Here is a 27,606-nt window from a genome sequence, read left to right on the forward strand (position 1 = left end):
AAGGCAGCAGAGACGAGACGCCACCGAGGGCTTTTCTTAGCCATCATCTGCAGACGGCTGGCAGGATAGAAGCAGCGGCTCACTTGGACTTGTTCACCAGGGAAATCGGAGACAATGATGGGGCTCTTGCCCAGAACCACAGGGGCTCTGGCCATCTTCATGGTAAGTCCTGTATTTTTCTAATAATCACAAACTTCCCTGCTTCATCCCTTGTTAAAGAATATTTTATTTGATTGCTCAATCTTTATTATAAGTTCTAAAAGGAGTGCAGTGCAAATCCACACTTTAAAATGAAATTGTGAAGATTACCAATTTCCTTCTTTTGTTGTTTTCTGTTTATATTGTATTTTACATAGCAAAATAAACCGGAAAGAAATGAGTTTTAAAAACCATTTGGAATTTCTTTTTAGTTAATGAATTAAGTAATCTTAATCACAGGTTATATTTTCCACAACATTTTCACTTTCTTTAAAGTTATGCTTCTATTGGCTTTTCTAACCCACAAACAAGAACACAGGAGCCACTTCTATTTTCCAAGATTACATGTCTCTTAGCATATAGCTAAGAACTCTACACGCCTGGGCTTGATACCTGACATGCTTTTAAAAGTAAAAAATCGCAGAATTAAAATCAAAGCAGTGTTTGACTCTAGAGAAGTTGGGAGGATTATTAAGTAAGTATTTATGTTTAGCTATTATGTGCCAAAAGAAGATGTCAGCCTTTGGGAGTGGGGGTAAAGACATAGAACGTTTTAAAGCCTTTTTCAGAAGAGAAATGCTTCTGTTGATTGAGAAAGTTGTACATAGTATTATCTAAAAGAGAAACGGAATGTTACAGACTGTTTAAAACCTGGATATTACAGTTTAACTTACTCCTTAACTGTGTTCTTATAGGAAAAAAAAAAAGTCACAATATTATCTGTTATATGGAGATATCAAAGTAGTTAAACACACCTTAAAAATGAACATCAAAACAATTTCTAATGCTAATTCTAATGGTTTCCATGATAAGCTGGGTTGGCCTAGGCATCAGTTTACCTCATTTCTTCATCTAAAAACATTGAGATAAATGGACTTCAAGAAGTCACACGGATATAGATCTCAAGAAAGGACTTTCTTAGCTCTCCCTGAGATGATGATGATGATAATGATGATGATGATGATGATGATTATTTGAGACAAGGTCTGGTTCTGTCATCCAGGCTGGAGTGCAGTGGTGTGATCTCAGCTCACTACAACCTCCGCCTCTAGGGTTCAAGCTATTCTCGTGCCTCAGCCTCCTGAATAGCTGAGATTACAGGTGTGCACCACCACAACCAGCTAATTTGTTTGTATTTTTAGTAGAGATGCGGTTTTACCATGTTGACCAGTCTAGTCCCAAACTCCTGGCCTCAATGGATCCACCCACCTCAGCCTCCCAAAATGCTGGGATTACAGGTGTGAGCCTCTGCACCCAGCCTCTAAAATTCTATTTCTATTACAACAATGTAACTGTTTTCAGTACCTGATAAGTTTATTTGAAAGGAGGATGTTGTTCAAGAGAAATGTGACAGTTGTATGGGAAATGTCGGAGCTGAACTCCAGGTAGTCTGATTACCCCTATGTCCAAGCCAATGGCAAAGCTCGGGAAGTTAGGGGCCATGCAGCACGGGCTGTCGGGATAGTGTTGCCATGAGGACATAGGATTGGGCCACCACAAGCTAAGGAGGCCTCTTTTTTTTCTGCTTTGACATATAGGCCACTCTCATTTACCCCTCTGATTCTGGAGTGACTGTGACATCCTTATATTGAGGCTAATTTTTATTTTTATATTCCCAATGCTTATTATATGTATCTTAGAGTGGACATGCAATTGTTTGAAGAATGAGTAAATGAATGATTTAATGAACCCTCTCTAAACAATAAACCTCCCCCATAATGTCCCTATAATTCTAGTCACAAAGGAAACTATGAAATGACATACATTTGGTTCCACTCAGGAAAATTTTACATACACACACACGCTATTTAAACAACAATATCACTTCATACATAATTGTTCAACTGAGTGGTCTCGACCTACTCTGTCCAATATGGTCCACTAGCCACACGTGGTTTTAAACCGCTTGAAATGTGGTTGGTCTGAATTGAGGTGTGCTGTTTAACATAAAATATACATCATAATTGGAAGAAGACTTTGAATGAACAAAAGAATGTAAAATATATCATTAGCAACTTTTTATGTTGATTACATGTTGAAATGGTAGTATTTTGCATGTATTAGATTAAATTAAATATATTGTTAAAGTGCATTTCACCTTTTAAAGATGTTTTAAATGTGACTAAATTTTTAAATTATATGTGGCTCGCATTTGTGATTCTTATCTTTCTATTGGACAGTACTGGTCTACTATTAATGCTATTGATAGAAGGCAGGGTCAGTCAGGAGTGAGGCAATCAAGTCCTTATGGATTCAGTGAAATGTGAGCTGATTTGGGATAAGCATAGATGCACAGGCCAAAAGGAGATCTCGTGGGTTGTCAGAAGAGTATAATCAAAGGTAGGCACAGTTCGGACATTTGCCTAGGGGAAATGGACACACCGGTTTGACTGGAATGACAGTTTGCTTTGGAGAATCTGGACATGAATTGGAAAGGCAGCTGAGGGTCAGATTGAAAGGTGCATTCTGTGAAGGCTCATGGAAACCTTTTACAAGTGGGGAGCCACCCAGAGTTTTAAAACAATGTGGTTATGGGGGGGGGAAGCAATGTTTTCTAAAGCATTCTCAGGTGGGAATGCTCATCTTTTGTTGTGGCAGGTGGGGTGTGAAAGTTGGCAGATGTGTTTAAAGGTTTTGTAATAATCCACCATCCATACACGGGTTGCCTAGAACAGTGAGAAATAATAGCAAAGTCATAGACTGAAATCTCTGACTATGCCACTGACTCACTAGAGGCTTTGTTTCCTCAACTGTCAAATAAGAATCATGCCGCACCCGCTGCCTAATGAAAATGGCCATAGTGAGAATAAAGCAGCAGGGCATGCAAAACAATTTAAAAGTGCTGTGAGAAAGATGAAGTGGTTTGTACCCTCTAATTTTCATCACTTGTACTATTTTTCGTAGTGGGGTAATTCTTGATATCTTCTTCATATTGTGTCTTACTATCTTAAATAACCATGGATACCAGTGTTACTAAACCAAGAAAGAGCCTACATTTGTCTTCAGCTAAAGAGTATATCAAAAACAGTTGTCACATCAAATTTTAGATTGACAGGAAAAAATAAAAGCTGTATTTGGGAGAAGAAGACATGGGGAATAACTGTCTATGTTGAAAAAAATGTAATATTTATCAGTTTCTTGTGCTTGTTTGATCCATTTTATGCAATGTAAAATAAACGTTTTTGAGGAAAGGACTCGTGGTTGAAAATGCTTATCTTCAGAGATTTAATCTTTTGAAAAAAAAATTTATTTTCAAAGGAAACCATTGTGTTTCATAGTCCACCAAATTCAAAACAGTTTGTCATCCAACACTTCTATGAGCATTTGAACAATTTGCTATATAACTTTATGTTACTATATTAGGTAGAGCTTTCCTCACTAAAAATTAATAGAGATGTTTGAAATCTAAAGATTTTTGGAGTACAATTTTTTTAAAGAAGTTGGTGGTAGGAAAAAAAAGAGAGAAGTAGTTTAAATACCAAGTTTGAGTTAGCAAGTGCTCTAAATAGAGCACAACTATCTTCAACCACTTTGTTTTCTATAAAATATCTAAAAAAGAAAATCTTTAGAGAAAGAATTTTAGGCTAAATGGCCCAAATGTATAACAAAAGGAAAAATCTCTGAGGTATCTCTTCTTCTCCTGATTGACCCAGTTTCTAGTACTGCTAATACATAGAAAAATAAACGTCCTACTGAACCTCTCAAAAAGTTAATATTCTAAAATCAGAATAACCTTGCCAAGTGGTTCTTCCAGCCCTGCCTACTTGGGCAGAAGTCGGGAAAGATGTAATTACTTCTACCAATTAGCACTCCCTCTTGCTTCATACCTGAAACCGGTTTTCATCTGGAGCTAGAACACTCAGTGCTCATGAGGTTTCTCACAAACCTTTTAGCCTTTGGCTCTTTCTGTCCAGTTAAGAGTCAATCTGGTAGCCTAAGGTGAGGCCTTGCCTTGAGTAGTTCATCATAAGAAAATTATATAGACAATTGGTTACTATCCATAATCATGAGATGAATATTTGAATCTATCTAATATATACCTTTTTCTTGGAGAGCTGCTGTGCAGCTGGCTAGGTTGTACACTGCACAACTCCAGGAGGTGCATTCACGTAAACTACAGTGTGAACAGTGCCCTGGCATTATTCAAGGAGCAACCTACACAGTTGTACAGTGGAGTACTATTTCTTTTCTCTTTCTCATGGTCAAGAAAGAGAACATTCTTATGCACATTGATAATGAATAATAACAGGTCACTTCATATAAAAATGGCTCTTTTAGCCTGGGCACAGTGGCTCACACCTGTAATCCCAGCACTTTGGGAGGCCAAGGTGGGCAGATCATGAGGTCAAGAGATTGAGACCGTCCTGGCCAACATGGTGAAGCCCCATCTCTACTAAAAATACAAAAATTAGCTGGACTTGGTAGCACACATCTGTAGTCTCAGCTACTTGGGAGGCTGAGGAAGGAGAATCGCTTGAACCTGGGAGGCGGAGGTTGCAGTGAGCTGAGATGATGCCAGTGCGCTCCAGCCTTGTGACAGAGTGAGACTCTGTCTCAAAAAAAGCTCTTTTATACCTCTTTTTGAAGTTTGGTGACAGAATTGGGTTAACATTTTATTAAATTTCAATGTCAATTTAATAAAACTAACTTACTATGGGCTAGGGCCCACCTATGTGCTTTTTACCTAATTAATTTATTTAATCCTCACAATAAACCTATAAGGTGAGTAAAATTAATATTCCTGTTGTACAGATGAAGAGACTGAAAGATTAAGGAATGTTCTCAAGCTATATGCTAGTACATGGTTGAGAGTTGGATTTAAATTCAGTGATTCAGAATCCAGTATCCAATTTTATATTATCATACTTGACTGCAGCCTACACAGCATTTCAAATGAGCATTTAAGAATATCCAAGGATATTTATTTTTCTTAGCATTCTGTCATGATACAAGGCTTAACTTTCTAAATTAATTGAGTTTACTCTAAAAATCAGTTATTGGAAATTGAATTCTTCACAAATAGTTTCCATGTAATTAGACATATATCAACTTTGTTCAATCAAGAAATTTGCCTTGATAAACACAAAGTTTATCGCAATGTTTAGGGTTTTTAAATTTTAAATTTCAACATATATAGAAAGCTGTGAGATATTATGAAATATGCTAATATGAATGATATTACTTACCTGTGTATATTTCATGACATTTTTCCCAAAAAAGTTTAATAAATACAAAATCATGTTTTAAATTTGGACTGATTTATTTGAATTATTTAATTCATTCTACAAATTTCCACAAGAATCCCCATACTAGAAATCAGAAGTGTAGTCAGGCCCTAGACCTGGCTGGGATGAGCTCCCTGCATCTAATCCATAGTCTTATATTCTGTCCCCTGCCACACTAAAGTATGAGGTAACCCTAAACAAGATCTCAGCCAAACTAAAGAGCAGGTGCTATTATAGTTGTTTTTTTGTTTAATCTAGCTACCCCTATCCTCAGATTATATTTGTTGTGTACATACCATATTCAATAGGAACCTTAATGATATAACCATACACCTTTTTATTAACAAATAGAGCATATGGATATCAAATTGCTTTATTTCATATATTTTTTAAATTTAATAATTAGATTTACTTTTGATAATATTTGTAACTCATATCTATACCAAGGCATTAAGGCTATATCAATGCTTTAAAAATCATATAATTAAAATTTACAAAATAACCAGAAAACAAAAAGAAACAAAAGTACAGTAATTCTCAAAATAAGGGAGGTTTACTCCACATTGGTATTTCCAATCCAGGCCACCAAAAGAGACAACTTAGTTCATTCAAATCATCAGAAAACTATGTAAACATTTATTAGCTTGATTTAGTCATTCCACCGTTTATACATACCTCAAAACAACATGTACGTGATAAATATATACAATTTTGCCAATGAAAAGAAACAGATTTATAAATGAAAGCACGTAAATTGTTTTTAAAATATCCAAAATTATTATATTAGTAAATTAACTAAAACAAGTAGCCCTTATATAAATATTAATTAACTAAAATAACTTGTTTTTTAAAAAATACTATTGAAAATAACGTAAGGCTGTGATGTCCTGTAAAAATCTAAAGATCATTGCAATATTCAGAAATGTCTCCTGCCACCTACTTCCCAGGAAAACAGAAATTGTACCTTATTGTCTATTAGAAGAATCATTCTCTGTGGGGCTAGTCCAAGCATGATTCATATTTTCGGGATGACTCTCCAGTTTTCCTGTAAAGGGGAGCCTGCCTGGCCCATCCCTCCTCTCACGTGTAGCTGAGTCGTTCTTATTCTCTGAGAAAGGAATTGTGCAGTCACTCCCTTGCTGTGGTCTTTTCTACCAAGTAACTCAAGGTATTACTTTAAAAAAGAGCAACAACGTTGGAAAATCATTTTGAGACTTGTTATAACCACAAGTAATGGTTCTTTTCCATGACAAATTTGAACACATATTCTTTGGAATCAAGGTTTCAGCTGGAATGTCTAGGACGGAAGAGTTCTGACTTTTTATGTCTGACATAATTACTCATTTGGTTCAGACTTGGACTAGTCTATTCATTTTAACCCCAGAAAATAAACAATGTAATAAATCTACATTGTTTCAGGAGCAACCACAGCCTTTGGCCAAATAGAAATCTAAATTGACTGTCATATAATTGTCTTTGTACCATTAGTTTTTGTTTGTTTGTTTGTTTGTTTTCTATTTATGACAACTTTCATTAGAAGTTAGCAGTAGTTGGCTCACACCTGCAATCCCAGCACTTTGGGAGGCGAAGGCAGGTGGATCACCTGAGGTCAGGAGTTCGAGACCAGCCTGGCCAACATGGTGAAACCCCATCTCTACTAAAGACACAAAATTAGCCAGGTGTGGTGGTGTGCCCACGCCTGTAATCCCAGTTACTCGGCAGGCTGAGGCAGGAGAATCCCTTGAACCCGGGAGATGGAAGTTGCAGTGAGTCGAGATCGTGCCATTGCACTCCGGCCGGGGCAAAAAGAACGAAAAAAAGAATTTAGTAGTAGGTACCAGAGGTACATGCTCTGGAGTTAGGCTGCCGCGGTTGCTGTCCTATTATGGCTACTAGCTAGGGCAAAGTATTCATTGCCTCACATCTCCAATTCTTCATCCTTATACTAGGGCTTATAATACTAGAATCTCCTTCAGGTGCCTGCTGTAAGTATTACATGAGGCAATAAGTATAAAGCTCTAGGAATAGCAGCTGATACCAAAACTACACAATAAACATTAGCTGCTGTTATTACTCTTCTAGTTTTTTTTTTCCTTTTAACTAATTTTCCACCATTATTTTTCTACAGATTCATCAGATAATCAGTGGATTAGCAAATACTTGTTAAGCACCTGTGAGGGTTACAAGAAAAAAAAAAACTAACAGCACTGAATTGGAAAGTTTACAATTCTCCTGGCTTAGCACAGAAATTCTTTTCATGCTCATAAAACAAGAAATAATAAACTGTGGTAAACCATCATGGGCTAAATTTCATTGTGCAGAATATGTATTATACAAACTCAGAAAAAGAGACGTCAGTAAAGACAGTTTCAGGGAGGTTGTTGAAACTTGATGGATCTGAAAGGATGAGCAATATTTAAGTGGGTGGAGTAGAAAGAGGTAATGCATGCCAGGCAGAACAGAAGATGAAAAATGACACAGATGAACATCTCATATACTCTTGAGAAGGTGAAGACCTTAACTTACATGGCTTCATTTTACTCTCATTTAATTTTTTTTGGACCAATCTGAAAATTAAGTTCAATATTTAAAGTGAAGTAACAGAGCAGAGATGAACAGATCCATGCCTCACTGCAAACAGGGTTTGTGACTGGAATAGCAGATCCTCATCTTTTATGTTTTGTTCTCTAAACCAGACTGGTTCCATTCCATTCTTTTCACTTGTGCAATTAGAGAAAATGTTCCGTAATTGCAGAGAACTAATATAGGATCGCCTTCCTACAAATCAGTTGGGTGGCTGATGGTTTTTAATAATCCCCTGTGGCCCCGTTCTGAAGCATTTCACAATGGTGCTTACCAATGTTTCCCAAAGTGATGACTTTCATAGCTTCTGGGAACTGTATGCAAAGCAGCCAGGTAAGAATTGTCTGGTTGCTGCAACTGACTATTAGGCATAGGTTTTGCAAAGTCCAGTAGGTTCTTCTTTATATCATCAAAATTCTGTAGTCAATTAAAAAACTGGTGAAATGTGTTTATATTGACAGTAATATTCCTTTTCCTAGTAGGAACTCACCCTTTGATTATTGTTTCTTGAAACTTACTTCTTTTGAAATAGAAACAAATCACAATATAAACAATGGAATATAATAATCGGGATTATTCATTGTATGTAATTCCTTATTTGAAGAATTCACATTTAATTTGACTTTATTTAAATGTCTGCAGGTGGTCATATTGGTTCATGGAGAATTGCGAATAGAGGTAAAGTATGAAAAAGGTTTTTGTACTTAAAATAATAGTTTAGTTTAAAAAATTAAATTGTGTTTAGGAGAAATAAATAGTTAATATCTAAAATTATTCAGTAATTGTGAAAATAAATAGAACTAAAATTCTAGGAACTGACAACAATATTTAAAAACTAGTCATCTATAAATGTCATTATTATAATTTATTTCATGCATTCTTTTCTTCTTATCTTAAGCAAATCAACTGGTCAAACCCTATGGGCCAAGTAAGCTACTGTGGAGTATAAAAAGAAAATATAAAATATGACTAAATGTTAATATTAAAAATCATATAGCTTTGTAATTATTTTAGTTATTTAACATTTATCACTTGCTTGACAAAGTATCAAGGAGAGCTAATTAGACACCTAACAGTCTTAGAGATCTTGAAACATAGGGGGTTCCTCAACCTAGGTGTCTGTAATCAATATTCTAAGTAAAAATTACCATTAATCTGCATAACAAATGGAATCCCTTTTTACATAAGATGAAAGGTCAATATGACGAAGAAGAGATGACTGTGCAACAAGCTAAAAGAAGGCAAAAACGTGAATGGGTGAAATTTGCCAAACCCTGCAGAGAAGGAGAAGATAACTCAAAAAGAAACCCAATTGCCAAGGTAAGTTATATCGACAGGGGCAGTATGGGTTTTTAGAATAAATGTATAAGGTGTAAATTAAAATAATATGGCAATTCCAAATAACAAAATGAAGACTGGGGAGTCCACAGAACAAGGGAACTGGTATCCTCAACAAAATAGTACAATAATAATAATAATGAGAGAAAGAGAGAGAGGAAGGTAGCTTCTAGGGTTATGAAAAAGAATTGAGACATAGTAACCAATTTTAACATAGAAGGCTTACTTGGATACAGAGTGTAGCAAACAAATAGGAAAAATAATGCATGTATAAGACACAGAAATGGTTGGGAGCAAAATTTGGATTGGCCATGTATTGATAATTGTTGAAGCTCACTGATAGGATGTATCAGATTTGTTATACTATTCTTTTTTTTTTTCCCCCCCGAGATGGAGTCACTCTGCTGCCTAGGCTGGAGTGTGGTGGTGTGATCTCAGCTTACTGCAACCTCCTCCTCTCGGGTTCAAGCAATTCTCCTGCCTCAGCCTCCTGAATAGTTGGGATTACAGGCGTGCGCCACCATGCCCAGCTAATTGTTTTTGTATTTTTAGTAGAGACAGGGTTTCACCATATTGGCCAGGCTGGTCTCAAACTTCTGACCTCATGATCTGCCCGCCTTGGCCTCCCAAAGTACTTGGATTACAGGCGTGAGCCACCGCGCCCGGCCTGTTATACTATTCTAACTTCATATGTATTTCACATTTTTCGTGTTAAAAAGCTTTAAAATTACCATAATAAAAAGTAAATTATTTTAATACATATTTTAACCCTACCATATGATCTCTTTCCCTTTTTGTCTCTCTACTTCCCCTTATTTAAACTAAATAAATATTTTTTGTTTTTTAATGTTGTCAGGTAAAGAGGGAGCCTTCAGGAGTAGCCTTGTCAATATTAAATGTCTGACTTTCTTTTAACATTTTAACACTATCATGTGGCCACAGTCTGTGCAAATATTCTAACACCAAAATGATTAGCACACATTGGTTTAGGCTGGTCGTCAAAAGCAACAGTTTGATTTTATTTCATATTCCTAGTATCTATCAAGGCAAAATGTAAATGGCACAATGTCAAAAAGAGTGAATCGAATAAACAGATGACTTTAGACTATGGAAGTGGGGGCGGAGAGGGAAAGTCTTGAGTAATGGTCACCTAAACATTTTGGGTATTTGGGGCTGTAGATTACTTCAGATTACCAAGCAACCCAGAAAATTACCTACCGAATCTCTGGAGTGGGAATTGATCAGCCACCTTTTGGAATCTTTGTTGTTGACAAAAACACTGGCGATATTAACATAACAGCTATAGTTGACCGAGAGGAAACTCCAAGCTTCCTGGTAAGTTTGGGTCCTCAACATTGGGCTACCCTTCTCCTTGTATACCATTGCTTTAGAAAGTGACAGTTTTCTACTGGTAAATTTAGAGGAGAGTTCAGTACATGAATCAGTCCACCAGCAAATAACAATATTAGTCCCTCCACAGAGCCTTGCCTGAGGGAACATAGCAGAGGGTGCATGAATGAGGGTTGAAATCTAGCATGCCAAGTGCTTCAGTTTGCCATGACACAGCATTAGCCTGGTGGAAGGGGCAATTTGCCCAATTGGTCTGCCCAGAGCAGGCACCTTTTTCCACTTTGTCTACCCTTTGGGGAAACATTTATTCTTTGCACAAAATTTATGTATATGCGAACAGAGGCCTTATTTCTACAAGTTTTAATAGTATGAAAACTAAGATTGCAGAGTAATAATCCACATTTCCCTCTGTTGCTAGATCACATGTCGGGCTCTAAACGCTCAAGGACTAGATGTAGAGAAGCCACTTATACTAACGGTTAAAATTTTGGATATTAATGATAATCCTCCAGTATTTTCACAACAAATTTTCATGGGTGAAATTGAAGAAAATAGTGCCTCAAGTAAGTCTTTTACAATACTTACCACTTTCAATTTGTCTGCTTTCAAATATGAGTACCACTACAATATGTCATTCTTATAAACTAATTTATGCTCTTAATCAGTTGTTTTGAAAAATAAAATCCATTAAGATAAATCTGGGTCTTCCTTTCTAAAATGTGTATTTGAACTAATTATTTACTATCATTGTATTTCTAGGTTATAGTCTGGTTATCAGGTCAATAGTATCTTATTCTATATATACAATTTATATGAGCATTTGGCAGTCCCAAAGCTAAACAGGCAGCCTTGGGTAGCCTGGATGCATCAGCTGGGCTCTTTTAGGTTGTAAGGGACAGAGACACACTCATATTACTTGGATAATCTGTGGAAAGGGGAGAGTTACGACAATCTGTCAAGGGAGAAAATTGAGATAGAATATAGCCTCAATCTCAACAAACGTAAGGCTTAGAGAGAACTGAAGGGTTTTTAATGGAAGGAAGCGCAGTTCTACCTGGTTGGGAGAGACGGAAAGAAGTATCACAAGTGATATGCAATTTTTTGAACATATAGATGATTTTAGGATATTTAGAAATAAGCATCAATGTGAACTTGTTTTGAATATTTAAAGTAAACATAATGTCAGTTGTTACATATTCTTTAACAAACATTTTCCTGTATTCCTAGACTCACTGGTGATGATACTAAATGCCACAGATGCAGATGAACCAAACCACTTGAATTCTAAAATTGCCTTCAAAATTGTCTCTCAGGAACCAGCAGGCACACCCATGTTCCTTCTAAGCAGAAACACTGGGGAAGTCCGTACTTTGACCAATTCTCTTGACCGAGAGGTACAGCAAAGCACTTGGGGGAACGTTCAAGAATAAAGGGTTTGATTATAAGAAAACCAAGAGAGGTGACTCCATTTCACCTGAAAATAAAAAAAAGAAAAGAGGTTCTCAGTACCTAACTGGGCTAATCTAGGGAAATTGTTTGCATTTTTGAGTGTGATTCTGGTGAGGCGAGATGTGTACTGGGCACCTGCAGAATCAATTGTACCCTGAACATACCAATGGTAGTTAAACAGGGGCGGTGAAAGAAGGCATTGACATAGACATACATGGACAAAGATTGAACTACGACTAACTCCTCATGTGATGGAGGAGAAGCAAGCGTCTTAGATGAAGGGAGAAATTTCTGTCTGGAATAAAACCTTCTTTTATATCACACTTTTTCTCCTGACTCTTTTTAATTTTATCCCTGCTTCCAGAGCACTAAAGAATCTCCTTCTCCAATCTCCCTCATTACTTACCACCAGCACCTTCTATCTCCACTACCACAGGCTACCCTGTCAGACTCCATATTATTTTTGTACAAATGACTTTCCCAATAGACTAAAAGAGAAGCTCCATAAGTGAGCTTCTTACTCCCACCCTACTCACTGCCCATTTTTGCTCTAAGGATCGAGTACTGTCCTGCCGTAAGAAGCTCACAAAAACAGAAAACCTGCCCTAGGCCCTTAAAGACCTCCACCCAACCATCCAGAGCCCCGCAAATGTCTTCTACATAAACTTGAATATTTACACCTCCTTAACCATAGAAATCAAGTAGTTTCCAATTATAATTCTTAGAGATTAATTATTTTTCTTTATTTTTTACCCAAATTTAGCAAGCTAGCAGCTATCGTCTGGTTGTGAGTGGTGCAGACAAAGATGGAGAAGGACTATCAACTCAATGTGAATGTAGTATTAAAGTGAAAGATGTCAACGATAACTTCCCAATGTTTAGAGACTCTCAGGTATACCCATTGCTCCTTAAAGAATCATTTATGTATGTATTTTTTAATACTTTGAAATCCTAATTCAGTACTTGCCTGTTTGTTGGCTCTTATTTAAGTTCTCTGCACTTATCTTTAAAGAAATATGCTTTTTTAAAAATAAAAGAATTCGGTAATCAGAAGAAGGAAATACAGAATTTGAGAAATAAGGATTACCATTTAGAAGAAACATAATCCCTTCGTGTAAAACCTGTCACTGAGTCTTTAATTCTGCTTCTCGCCTTTTCAGTATTCAGCACATATTGAAGAAAATACCTTAAGTTCTGAATTACTTCGATTTCAAGTAACAGATTTGGATGAAGAGTACACAGATAATTGGCTTGCAGTGTATTTCTTTACCTCTGGGAATGAAGGAAATTGGTTTGAAATACAAACTGATCCCAGAACTAATGAAGGCATCCTGAAAGTGGTGAAGGTAAGGTCTGATTTCCCTTCACTGATTTAAAAAAAAAAAATCTGTATTAACCAAAACGATCATTTCTATGGATAAAATGTATTTATTTGTTAATATCACTTCATTATAGAAAACACATAGAAGTAGATTGAATTTTTTTTAATCCCCATAGAGCCCCATAACCTGAAGACAACCTCTCTTAACATCTTGAACTCTTTCCAAGCTATTGAACTTTCTGTAGTAAACACAAACACACTAATATGCTATGGGAGTGACTATGTATACTTTAAGCACGTAGTAATGTATTATGGCTGTCCATACTTTAAGCACAAGAAAGCAAAACACATTTCTTGACTTAATCTCATTCGCAACAATCAGATTGAAGTTAGGACGAGATAAGAATAGGTGGAATCATGGCTTGCCAATTTGTCACTCTGTTGTAAATGGATTAGCTACAGTCAGTAGAGAAGAAATTGCTACTCTTCCTACAAAATGGGAATGTATGAACAAAATCTGCAAAATAAAAGACAAATAATTGAGTAAAGCTTTTAATATGCTTGGCTATGACAGACTCCTTATCTGAGAGTGTGACCTGCGCCCCTTCCTTGGTACAGCACTTTGGTTTTTTTGGTTGGTTGGTTTTGGGGTTTTGGGGGTTTTTTTTCTTTTTTCTTTTTTTTTTTTTGAGACAAAGTCTCACTCTGTCACCCAAGCGAGAGTACAGTGGTGTGATCTTGTCTCTCTGTAGCCTTCACCTCCCAGGCTCCAGTGATCCTCCCACCTCAGCCTCCTGAGTAGCTGGGTCCACATTGTGTGATACCATGCCCAGCTAATTTTTACAGTTTTAGTACAAATTAGGTTGCACCATATTGTTCAGGCTGGTCTTGAACTCCTGACCTCAAGTGATCCACCCACCTCGGCCTCCCAAAATGCTGGGATTACAGGCGTGAGCCATTGCACCTGGCCTTTGGTACAGCATTTTGGATTCCATGGGAGCATCCTTATTTAAACCTCAAATCCAGCTGAGTGACAGACCATATAATGCCTTAACAAGGGGCTGCTGAAAGCTGTACATGCAGACCTTTGTTACTCTACTCTTCAGAACAAGTGCTACAGCTATCCCCACTTGCAAAGGTTTTGTTATAAACTCCCAGCAATGCCTGGGAGTGAGCTATTCTCTATCTCATGTATTGGTGTCATTCAGTCTCCCAAACTAGAAACGTGGCCCTTATCCCTGAATCGTGGCATTTCCTCACAGCATACAGCCTTAGAAATTGTCTTTGAAATCTGACCCTCCTCTACCTTCTTACTGCCTGTGCCCTGGACTGGCTTTGCCTCTCTTCTCTTAGACAATTGCAGTCCCTCCTAATAGATATCCCTACCTCTTGTCTCTACTGACTTTGTTCTCCTCGTTCTTACCAGTTCGCCACCACATTTTTCTTAAAAACAGTTTGGATCCCTTACTCTTCTCTTTAAAACCATCCCTAGCTCTACACTGGCTATACACTTGGCCCTCAACCCTAATTACCAACTCAAGTCACCTGCAACTTTGCTCGGACAGTAAAGGTGAAGGAACTATTGGAGAAGCCCAGGCAGCAGTGGGTCCTTAAGGCTCCTCAGGTGACTCTACAGTCAGCCGGCGTTGCTAGCTGCTAGCCCTTTAAGATGAAATTCACAAGGCGATTTGCCATCTGTATTCAGCCTGCAACTGCTTTCACCTATGCCTGGGTAATTTCCCGGCATCCTTCAATACCCAGCTTAGATGAATACCTCTCAGGAACCCTTCTACTTAGCTCTCCTAAGTAGAATTATTCCTTTGCTTTCACACACAGACCCTATAATCTCTTTTGCCTCTTACCCCTTGTATTATAGTTCCCTGTTTAGACACCTTTCTCTTCTGCTTCACTGGAAAATGCTTCAGCACACAAAGCCAGTCATTGCAAAGTTAAAACTTAAATCCAGATCTCTTACTTGAATCACTTTGAGTGACATACAGGTGTAACCAATATGAGCATTTTCTTATCTCATCACTCTTAAAAAAAATGTACTAGTGAACGAAGAAAAGTTATCCTGGGATTCCTCAGGCCTTGATTTGGGCCACCTCAATAAGGGGATCAAACAAATGGCTATCATGCAAGACCTTCTGAAAATGGGTCTACAAAGAGTTGCTGGGCCACCCACTTAACTGCTTTGCAGGGGCCTATTTGCCAACCAAGACTGTGAAAATAGTTTGCCTTTCCCACCTAGGAATTTTTAAAGTCAGGAAAGACACCATTGCACATAAATCCAATGAAGATTCTGCAAATGACCGTAACTGCCAGTTATAAGAATGTATTAGGGGGCTTGATTTGTTCAGTCCTCACTACACCCTGATGAGGTAAGGCTTTTTTTCCAGAAGTGGAGAGGTGAGGATCAGAGAAACTAAACATTGTTCTCTGAGTCACACAGCTATTAAGCAGCAGAACCAGGATTCAAATCATGTTACCATAGCAAACTTGGGGTTCTTTCCACTGCACCTCAGAGCCTAAAGAGACTATGATGATGTCTCTCCGGTCTGAAAGAGGTACCCTGCTTTGTAAATATCAGTACCAAACTGAGGTCTCGTGAGTTAAGAATCCTAAAGCTTTCTCTATCTCAACATTACAATAATTTCTGAGGCTGTTTTGGTATTTAAAAACAAAAGAATTCATTCACAGCATCTTGCATAGTGTGCTGTCATCATCTACCGGGTTTGCGGGAGTATGTTTTTGTGAAACTGCCTTCTAATTCTATTTTTTCTCCAGGCTCTAGATTATGAACAACTACAAAGCGTGCAACTTGGTATTGCTGTCAAAAACAAAGCTGAATTTCACCAATCAGTAATCTCTCGATACCGAGTTCAGTCAACCCCAGTCACAATTGAGGTAACAAATGTAAGAGAAGGAATAGCATTCCGTCCTGCTTCCAAGACATTTGTTGTGCAAAAAGGCATAAGTAGCAAAAAACTGGTGGATTATATCCTGGGAACATATCAAGCCATCGATGAGGACACTCGCAAAGCTGCCTCAAATGTCAAGTAAGACTATTTTTATTTATATCTTATTTATTGATGAGGTTTTAATCTGTAAGTTATCACAACATAACACATAAACGATTATGTACCAAGAATAGAGATATGACATTGATAAAAACAAGAAACTGGGTAACTCAAGAAGTAACATTTAGCTAAATCATTAGGTGATCATCTGACTGTACTGGAAGCAAAGCTAACGTAAGCATAAGTTACAGTGGAAACCAAGAGAAGAATGCCTTAGCCTATCAACAGAAATGGGGAACATGTCTCATGGAAACTTACAGTTGAGCCTTACAAAGGAGTAGAAGTGCACCATAAGAACATGTTTTAATCATATAAAACAGCACATACAAAGACATATATGCCTAAAATATAACGGCACCATGCAAAATAATTGCTATATTATGTGGAGCAAGGACACAGGTATTTTATTTTATTGTGCACAGCAGAGTTGGAAAACTCAGCTAATATATGCTTAAGAATTATGAAATATGGGCCTGGCACAGTGGCTCACACCTGTAATCCCAGCACTTTGGGAGGCCGAGGTGGACAGATCACCTGAGGTCAGGAGTCAAGACCTGCCTGACCAACATGAAGAAACCCCATCTCTACTACAAATACAAAATTAGCTGTGCATGGTGGTGCACGCCTGTAATCCCAGCTACTCGGGAGGCTGAGGCAGGAGAATCATTTGAACCCAGGAGGCAGAGATTGTGGTGAGCTGAGATCAAACCATTGCACTCCAGCCTGGGCAACAAGAGCAAAACTCTGTCTCAAAAAAAAAGACTTATGAAATATGGCTCATCCATGCTATGTTAATTTTCTGTTGCTTTTTATAAAAGCGTATTTCCATGTCAACATATATTAAATATGAATATACTAAATATAAAATGAGCCATTTTCATTAAATGTGTAACATTCCACATTTGAAAGAAAACTATTTTTTTTTAATATTATGAAACAGGTATGTCATGGGACGTAACAATGGTGGTTACCTAATGATTGATTCAAAAACTGCTGAAATCAAATTTGTTAAGAATGTGGACCGAGATTCCACTTTCATAGTTAACCAAACAATCACAGCTGAGGTTCTGGCCATAGACGGTAAGAAAACTATTTGAATCATTTTAGAGAAATGTTATTGTAATTGATGTTTCTCTATGCATAGATGATTAAGATTATTCAACATATTATCTTTACCAGTAGAGAGAGAGAATTATCTTTACCACTAGAGAGAGAGAATTATCTTTACCACTAGAGAGAGAATTATCTTAGGAGCATTGGGCCTCAAGTCTGAGGCAACTGAATCCAGGAGAGAAAACTAAGAGTTCCAGCTTCTCAGTAGAGTTTGAACCAGCGAATTCTGTGTTAGGTCCCTATGGTTTGCAGTAGTTGAAGCAGAAATTTTTTGACCAATGGAAATCCCTGGGTTTGAGGGGATGGGTGAGGATTCATAGACAAAAAACATCAGGGAAGTTCAACTTGAATGTGAGGTGCTTTCGTGAGGTACCTATAGAGCCCTCATGTACTTTTATCATTGAACAATACAATTTCCTCTTCTAGAATGTTTTAAAATAATATTCATTGAGTATATGTGTTTCCCCAAGTATAAAATTAATTTATGTTGAAGGTAATAAAAGACATAACTCCCCCAAAAAAATAAATATCAAAAATATTTCCATTTGGGAAAACAGGAAAAAAAGCAGTAAGGGTAACAACAGAAATGACTCATAATGCCCCCACAGAGAGATTTTTATTTCATTATATTTTATTTTCAGCATTTAAAATTTTTATTTAATAAACTTTTATATCTTCAGTATTAAAATATATAATTTTTTATTCCAAAAAAAAAATGTGTGCTTTAGAAGCAAAAACCTTTCACACATTGATTACAAGTGAAATCAACACATTTAAGAAAGTCATTATTTTTGTGCTGATTTCATTTGAAATTAGTGAATTCATCATCTTACCGGTCTTGGGTTCAAGTATGTTATATTGTTTTTCCATTAATCATAATTGGAGACATCAGCCTGTTTGGTAAATTTCAATTTGCTTTTTACAAGATGCAGAAATAGGATGACTTTTTTTACTTCTGAGGATAATATAGTATTTCATGAGAAGACACACTAAGTTGGCTGCAGAAAAGAGAAATGTAAAGATTCTCCTTTTTGTACAACTTTGTTCTATACATTTCTTTAACTCTAAAACATTGTTCTTACAGAATACACGGGTAGAACTTCTACAGGCACAGTATATGTTAGAGTACCTGGTTTCAGTGACAATTGTCCAACAGCTGTCCTCGATAAAGATGCGATTTGCAGTTCTTCACCTTCCGTGGTTGTCTCCGCTAGAACACTGAATAATAGATACACTGGCCCCTATACATTTGCACTGGAAGATCAACCTGTGAAGTTGCCTGCCGTATGGAGTATCACAACCCTCAATGGTGAGTAACAGTAAAGTTGCTTCTACAAATGCAAACTGCTCCTTTATATTTCCAGAAGGATAAGGAAGATCATTTAAGAGCAGGTCCTTCCAAAAGTAACTTGAAAAATTCTTTGCAATGAAGATGTGGTTGTAGCCTTGTGAATTATTTCTCTTTTCAGAAGAGAAAAGGAATGATATGCTGTTAGCACCATTCAATATTTTATTTTGAATCCTTTTTAGGGTTCATTTGATATTTTAACATTTTAAATCTGTTTATTTCTACTTCCTTAGTGCACTCAAAAAAAAGATTAGAGTCAGGCATCTAGGTGGGGCACGTGGCTCATGCCTGTAATCCTAGTACTTTGGGAGGCCAAGGTGAGAGGATCACCTGAGGTCAGGAGTTCGAGACCAGCCTGGCCAACATGGTGAAACCCCATTTCTACTAAAAATACAAAAATTAGTTAGGTGTGGTGGCGCATGTGTGTAATCCCAGCTACTCAGGAGACTGAGGCAGGAGAATCACTTGAACCCAGGAGGCAGAAGTGAGCTGAGATCGTGCCACTGCACTCCAGCCTGAGCAACAAGAGTGAAAACTCCATCTCAAAAAAAAGTCAGATACCTATTTATCACAAAGCTGTTTAGATTTCTAAATACTAAATACATAAACTTGTTCTAATGGAGCAGTCTATGAGCAGACATGTAGCATGAAGAAGTCAGCCTGCTCAAGGCTCACAGGGAGTGCCACTTACACTGTCACTAGTGAGGAACCTTGAGAGCATGGTGGACTGAAATTTGCAAACCCTTTATCCAACAGGGAGGAGCTAATTCATTCTTTCTCTTTCCTAACCTTTATCGTACTCATTTTACATTGTCTGTGCTTTCCAGACATATGACATCTAATGTCATAGAAATAGACATTAGACTTCCTAAAAGTCTCCATCCTTTCTGGATTTTATAGTGATGAAGAGATCACTTCAAACCCTTAGTAAACTCACTTTTCCCTAGCTCCTTTCTGAACCAGCCTTGCTTCCTTTCATGAATGTAAATGCTGTTAAAGCATGTCCTTCAGTCCTAAGTAGCAGCCACTGCCAGAGTTACCAAAAGGATCTTGGTCTCCATGATCATCTTCCCTTGGGCCCTCACACTTCTGGTATAAAGATCTATCTCCAAACTGTGCATATAGCATTTTGCTCCAAATGAGTTTACTGGATACGTGACCAATGAAGAGGCTGCCAAAAAAAAGATCAGAGAGGGCCAGGATGTGGCACAAGACACACCTGCCCAGGTGTGACTGGGCAAGGCAACAGTGATTAGACTAGGTGGGCAAGGCACAATGTCAAAGGGTGTGGTGGGATCAAAAAGGATTCAAGAAATGCAATACTGAACCTTACAGGAACTGTTGTGGGGTCCACTTAAAAAAAGGCAACATAGCAATGGGAGATAGAAAACAGTCTATTCTCAGGACTCAGATATGCAATAGGCCATCACCACAAAGAAATCCCATATCATAGACCTGCAGCTCATGGTATAAGAACTTGGAAGAGCAGTTGAGGTAGTAGCAGCTAAAGTTGAAGGTCTTGATAAGTAAAACACAAGAACACAGAGTCAGGAACACATACACACTCAGAGGGCCACACAAGTCCGAGGATGGGTGCAGACATACAAAAGAGTGGTTAAGTCCCAGAAGAGGAAGAGGAGTGCCTGACTCTAAATGATGCTGCCCATCTTCTTTAGTGGGAAAAGCAGAGTAGAACTGAGTTTCATGGGGGAGAATAATGAGCCTACCTGCAGCAGAGAAGACAAGGAGGCAGGTATAGACAGATTTACCCACTTGAACTGGTTATAGCCCTCATCACTGCTCAAACCTCCCCCTATTATCAACCCTACTGTTTGTGGCAACTCTAACTCTGCTAATGAAAATAAGTAGTAAGAGTGTAAGACACTGCTGTGGTTGGAATAGGTCTTCCAAAGCTCGTGTGCTGAAAACTTAATCCCCATTGCAACAGTGTTGAGAGGTGAGACCTGTAAGATGTAATGAGGTCATGAGGTCTCTGTCCTCATGCATGGATTAATGGTGTTACCATGGAAGTGGGTTCATTACAGAAAGAGTGAGTTGTTTTAAGGGTGAGTTCAGCCCCCACTTGCTCTCCTGCTCTCTTGTCCTTCTGCCTTCCACCATGGAATGATGAAGTTCAAAGGCCTTTATCAGATTCTGACACCTTGATATTGAACTTCCCAGCCTTCAGAACTGTGAGAAATAAATGTATTTTCTTTATGAATTATCCAGTCTGTGATATTCTGTTATAGCAACACAAAACAGACTGAAAAGACATCTCGTCCCACTGTTGATTTGCATGATTCTTTCTCTACAGCTACCTCGGCCCTCCTCAGAGCCCAGGAACAGATAGCTCCTGGAGTATACCACATCTCCCTGGTACTTACAGACAGTCAGAACAATCGGTGTGAGATGCCAGGCAGCTTGACACTGGAAGTCTGTCAGTGTGACAACAGGGGTGTCTGTGGAACTTCTTACCCAACCACATCGCCTGGGACCAGATACGGCAGGCCACACTCAGGGAGGCTGGGGCCTGCCGCCATCGGCCTGCTGCTCCTTGGTCTCCTGCTGCTGCTGTGTGAGTAGCCAATGTTTCGTTCTCTGTTGGATGGGGTGTCCTCATTTGCAAAGGCCTCCATGCTGCCCTGCTCATCTGTGCAATGGGGAAAGAATATTCTCTGATGTTTTATAGGTAAAGCTAGGGGGAAATGGCATTTTCAGAAAGAATCTGAAATGTGTAACATGTCACTTGCTAACAGTCTATATTAATATAGCAACAGAAGTTATATATGTCAGACATTTAGAAGACAGCACGAGATAATCAAGAGAAAAGCAAATCATGAATACTTTCTACACACTGTTAGTAATGTTCATGGTCAAAATTATGGCTTTATCCATGAGTGTGACACTTTCTAAGATGTTTTCTCCATATTCATTTCATCTCATGAGATTCTAAGATAAAAAGAGAACACTAGTCAAACTTAGGGAAATACGAATAGGGTATCATAGGCTAATATTAATTAATAGCATATGATGTTAATATTAACCAGAGTTTTCTGGTTAATTACTGTTTACTAAGAGATAATTAGAGACTAGATTGTCAAAACACCATTGTGCCCACCTAAAATCTGGACCATTCTGGTCATATATTTATCTGTGTATTCACCTGACACAATATACATTGTGTGTATTCACCTGACACAATATACATTGTGTGTATTCACCTGACACAATAGACATAGCCCCAAATGTGCAAATAAATGCAATAATCATAAAAATATATAAAAGAAAAGGATTGAGGAGCCAAACAGCCACTTTCACCATACATCAGTGCCTATTTTAAGACAACATACCAAAAAAAAAAAAACCAAGAAATGATCTGATCTGTCTCCTTCAGTTTCATAATCCCATGAAATTTTAGTGTGCTTACTGTACCAAGTTTCATTTGTAGAAACTAATTTTGGCTTTCATTAGGAATTTTCTACAAGTATTTAAGATACTGTATTTTCTTTGTAACATTTCTGACAATTGTCACGTTAAATAGTTCCTAAATTAGTCAAGTGTTCTGATGTCTTGTTTTGTTTTTCACTAGTGGCCCCCCTTCTGCTGTTGACCTGTGACTGTGGGGCAGGTTCTACTGGGGGAGTGACAGGTGGTTTTATCCCAGTTCCTGATGGCTCAGAAGGAACAATTCATCAGTGGGGAATTGAAGGAGCCCATCCTGAAGACAAGGTAAACATCCAGTTCATAAATTATTTATTTCAATTAAATAGAAAAAAGGTTTGATTTACATTGAGATAGGAAAAGAGGCAAAGGGACATAAAAATAAGAGATTTCTTGACCTTCAGTTTGAGAGTCAGTGCTGAATAGATGGAGGCTTTTAGGATTTTAGCTCTTCAGATGTCAAATCATAAAAATGGTTATTCCTGCAAGAATTTGCACTTGTTGTAATGTTATCATTTGCAAATTTGCAAGGGGCCACGTGTCACTATATTGTTCTGAAATCTAGTGCACTTTTAAATTAATTTATTTTTCACATGGTTTGCAGGAAATCACAAATATTTGTGTGCCTCCTATAACAGCCAACGGAGCCGATTTCATGGAAAGTTCCGGTAAGTGGACATAAAATATTTGAAAGCAATGGTGAATTAAGTGAGAGATATTCAAAAATAAGAAGTGGTTAAAATTATCTTCTTAATAATTTCATCTGTGTGCACGTCAGGAGCTGTTACCACTGAAATGGAGAAAAGCTGTTTTAATATTCTTATATTAGTCAATTCCCTGACATGTCTGGCTTCAATAAATTAATTTATCCATTGATGCCACCATTTTCAATATCTAAAGATTTGTCATACTTTTTCCAAACTTTAGTGAAGTATAGTTCTCAATCAATTACTAGTTTTTTAATTAGGAAAGACTTCACACATATAGAAAAATGTAAGGGAAAATATAACAAACATCTATGTATCTACCACCCACTTTGTCTATTCCAAACATTGGTCACATTTTCAGTTAAAGTCTCATGTGCACATCCTCAATCCTGTTCTCCTTCTTCCTTCCCCAGAACTAACAGTATCTGATTTCAGTTCAATCACTAATTCCTTCATTGAGTCATAATAGGACATGGTCACTTATGTTGTCATACAGGTCATACAGGTGAATTTGTTTATTTCTTTGGTTTTATCAAGTGGCTATTTCATTAATATTTTCTGAGTGCCACAACTACTCAGTGAACTAAAAGAACAATAATAATGCCTAATATTAAAGTTTTGCTTAATTCCATACTTAGATTGTTTTCAAGTGTCCATCCTGCACAATCCACATGAGATTTCCCCAAATATGTAACTGTCTTCCTTTATCAGATGCTCCAATCCTCACCTGCTTTTCTCATTAGAATTACATAGCAAGAGCTATATAAAGAATTATCTAGAAAAAATAACTTTCCATGAAAGCATAATGTAAAGGTAACAGGCTGAATAGTCATGATTTGTTAAATTCTCTTTAGGTACCAAGACATGCTAACTTGCATGATTACATCATGTATGTTTCCTCTTTGATTTCCATACTGAGCTCATATGACTGCTGAATTATAATGTTTTTCCATTAAAACATACAAGCATTGCATTAGAAGCTTCCCATAGCTGTGTACTAAATATCCTGTCTTTTCTATTTCTGGCTGTTGTCACTGAAAATCTTATTTCTTTGTACATTTTTAAAATTAGTATATTTGTAGAGCTTTTTCACCCACTTATATGCCCTCCTTTATGACTCTCACTTAACACACTGTGGGATGTTATCATCTCTAGTCATATAATTGTATTTTCTCCCACTTACTTGCTTTACATGGTGACTGCTTATAGACACCCAAGACCCGTTCTATAAAAATGCAACAAATAACAGCATAAGATATTACAGAATGTTCTCCCTTGTTTTTAGAAGTTTGTACAAATACGTATGCCAGAGGGACAGTGGTGGAAGGCACTTCAGGAATGGAAATGACCACTAAGCTTGGAGCAGCTACTGAATCCGGAGGTGCTGCAGGCTTTGCAACAGGGACAGTGTCAGGGGCTGCTTCAGGATTCGGAGCAGTCACTGGAGTTGGCATCTGTTCCTCAGGGCAGTCTGGAACCATGAGAACAAGGCATTCTACTGGAGGAACCAATAAGGACTATGCTGATGGGGCAATAAGCATGAATTTTCTGGACTCCTACTTTTCTCAGGTAATTTGGTGAAAAACTTTGTTTCTTGGTTATCTTATTTACATTAGAGATCTTTTTATTTGATTATATACTTCAGTTTTGCAGTTCTTTTTATTTACAGCTTGTTAAAATGTAAGAAAAAATGGTTTGTTAGTTTTTTTTGCCAAAATAATACAGATAACCTAAGGTAGCTGTCAAAATTGGGTCACTGATGAAAAGAAGAATGGGAGCCAAGCATAGTGGTACATGCCTGCAGTCCCAGCTACTCGGGAGGCTGAGGTGGGAGGATTTCTTGCCCCCAGGAGGTAGAGGCTGCAGTGAGCTATGATGGCACCACTATACTCCAGCCTGGGTAACAGAGGGAGACCTCATCTCTAAAATAAACAAATTAGTAATAAAAGAAGAATGAGTAGATAACCACAACATGAAAGCATATAGCACGTAGCATCTCAGTCTTCCAACTGAACAAAAAACTGAGGGCAAATCTCTTTTATATGAGAATTTCCAGCATCTTCTTTAGGAATACAAATCAGTTCACTTTGTATTTCCTATATCATAAAGGATATCCAAATACCTGTGTGTGTATTTTCCTGAGAGAGTGGTATAGTATTCACATTATCAAAAGAGTCTCTGTCTAAAAAAGTTCAAGAACCACTGAATTAATGACCCCCAAAAAAGGGGAGGCAAAAAGAACAGGATGGAAGATCAGTGATGGGAGGAATGACATGTCAGGAAGCATAGAACAGAAAAGGAACATGGGTACAAAACAGACAAGACTTTGAAAAGTAGGATGCTTGCCTCTCATTTGATAACCAAAGATTAGTGGGCAGACAGGCATGGTTAGAACGGATCTCACATTGAGTTTTGGTATTGATACTGGTAAGTGCCAAGGTCTGACCTAGTATCCAAGCAGACAAAGAGTGATACTGTGTTTGAAGAAAGACTGCGGGGAAGGGGAGAAAGGGAAGGATTGTTTGAGATGAGGATTCTTGGGATATTTCTAGGTGGGATGTGTGTTACAGTCACAGGTCAGGCTCCCACAAGGTTTGTAGAATCTAGACAAAGTTTCTAGCCCAATTTTGAGGGAATGTCAACCATACTTTTGTCCAAACACCAGATAATTTTTTGAACAAGATAGTTAATAGACAGTGTCCTTTACTTATATGGATTACCTAATTTGGGTATTCATAATCCAAATGAGTTCTGCAAACAGTATTATATTGTTCAATTGACTCTTTCTTAAAATTCATTTTTTCCCCACTTTTTCTCTGTCTTAGAAAGCATTTGCCTGTGCGGAGGAAGACGATGGCCAGGAAGCAAATGACTGCTTGTTGATCTATGATAATGAAGGCGCAGATGCTACTGGTTCTCCTGTGGGCTCCGTGGGTTGTTGCAGTTTTATTGCTGATGACCTGGATGACAGCTTCTTGGACTCACTTGGCCCGAAATTTAAAAAACTTGCAGAGATAAGCCTCGGTGTTGATGGTGAAGGCAAACAAGTTCAGCCACCCTCTAAAGGCAGTGGTTATGGGATTGAATCCTGTGGCCGTTCCACAGAAGTCCAGCAGTCAGGATTTATTAAGTGCCAGACTTTGTCAGGAGGTCAAGGAGCTTCTGCTTTGTCCGCCTCTGGGTCTGTCCAGCCAGCTGTTTCCATCCCTGACCCTCTGCAGCATGGTAACTATTTGGTAACGGAGACTTACTCGGCTTCTGGTTCCCTTGTGCAACCTTCCACTGCAGGCTTTGATCCACTTCTCACACAAAATGTGATAGTGACAGAAAGGGTGATCTGTCCCATTTCCAGTGTTCCTGGCAACCTAGCTGGCCCAACGCAGCTACGAGAGTCACACACTATGCTCTGTACAGAGGATCCTTGCTCCCGTCTAATATGACTAGAATGAGCTGGAATAGCACACTAACCAAATCTGGATCTTTGGACTAAATTATTCAAAATAGCACAGCAAAGCTCACTGTATTGGGCTAATAATTTGGCGCTTACTAACTTCTTTCATAAACTGATCACGATTATAAATTAAATGTTTGGGTTCATACCCCAAAAGCGATATGTTGTCACTCCTAATTCTCAAGTACTATTCAAATTGTAGTAAATCTTAAAGTTTTTCAAAACTCTTAAGATCATATTCACCAGGAAATTTTCCTAAACATTCTTAAGCTTCTATTTTTCCACTGCCAAAGGAAGGCGTTTATCATTTTAAAATGCAATGTGGTTTAGTGGATTAAGCAGGAGCGCTGGTTCTTATCTCCATTGCCTTTTCTTATATCATTGATAATGATGTAAGAATCACAAGGTATTTGCTAAAGCATTTTGAGCTGCTTGGAGAAAGGGAAATAGCTGCAGTAGAGTTTCTTCCATCTTTTTGGTGCTGGGAGGCCATACATGGGTCTTTTCCTCAAGCTAAGGGGTATAAGCTTATGCATTAAATTTGCTACATCTATATTTCACATATTCTCACAAGAGAATTTTGAAATAGAACATTTAAGAAAGCTTAGTATAAATAATATTTTGTGTGTTTTAATCACTTTGAAAGGATCTATGCAAAGAAAATATTTTACATTGAGCTCCTTCCTACACACATCTCAGTAACAGATCCTGTGTTAGTCTTTGAAAATAGCTCCTTATTTTTTAAATGTCAGTGAATAGATGTAGCATACATATGATGTATAATGACGTGTATTATGTTAACAATGTCTGCAGATTTTGTAGGAATACAAAACATGGCCTTTTTTATAAGAAAAAAGGGCCAATGACTAGAATAACACATGGGGCAATCTGTGAATATGCATTATAAGCAGCATTTCAGAAAAGTAGTTGGTGAAATAATTTTCAAGACAAAAAGGGATATGGAAAGGCACTTATGAGTAACCTCTATTTTTTTAAGCCTTG

The 27,606-nt window shown here is 37.7% G+C and overlaps 1 protein-coding gene across 1 annotated transcript; it reads left to right on the forward strand.

The window, feature by feature from the left end:
* DSG3 (desmoglein 3) lies at nucleotides 1-27,005 on the forward strand. The gene is made up of 16 exons (XM_011933278.1): nucleotides 1-162; nucleotides 8,649-8,684; nucleotides 9,195-9,326; nucleotides 10,524-10,679; nucleotides 11,113-11,257; nucleotides 11,922-12,088; nucleotides 12,907-13,035; nucleotides 13,304-13,489; nucleotides 16,252-16,523; nucleotides 17,485-17,624; nucleotides 18,742-18,966; nucleotides 21,320-21,580; nucleotides 22,595-22,734; nucleotides 23,051-23,114; nucleotides 24,439-24,722; nucleotides 25,979-27,005. Exons 1-16 carry the CDS (start codon nucleotides 115-117, stop codon nucleotides 26,591-26,593), a joined length of 3,000 nt encoding a protein of 999 aa, XP_011788668.1. The 5' UTR covers nucleotides 1-114; the 3' UTR covers nucleotides 26,594-27,005.
* Nucleotides 27,006-27,606: the final 601 nt, after the last annotated feature.

The sequence above is a fragment of the Colobus angolensis genome, unplaced genomic scaffold, assembly GCF_000951035.1.
Source record: "Colobus angolensis palliatus isolate OR3802 unplaced genomic scaffold, Cang.pa_1.0 Scaffold125, whole genome shotgun sequence".
Taxonomy (NCBI): domain Eukaryota; kingdom Metazoa; phylum Chordata; class Mammalia; order Primates; family Cercopithecidae; genus Colobus; species Colobus angolensis.

What these genes read in the sequence shown, in the direction of transcription:
- DSG3 (XM_011933278.1), top strand. Translation starts at nt 115, where the DNA reads ATGATGGGGCTCTTGCCCAGAACCACAGGGGCTCTGGCCATCTTCATG. An exon ending in AAAGAAACCCAATTGCCAAG is followed by an intron (nt 9,327 to 10,523) that starts GTAAGTTATATC and finishes TTGGGGCTGTAG; the next exon opens with ATTACTTCAGATTACCAAGC. An exon ending in TGGACTCCTACTTTTCTCAG is followed by an intron (nt 24,723 to 25,978) that starts GTAATTTGGTGA and finishes TCTCTGTCTTAG; the next exon opens with AAAGCATTTGCCTGTGCGGA.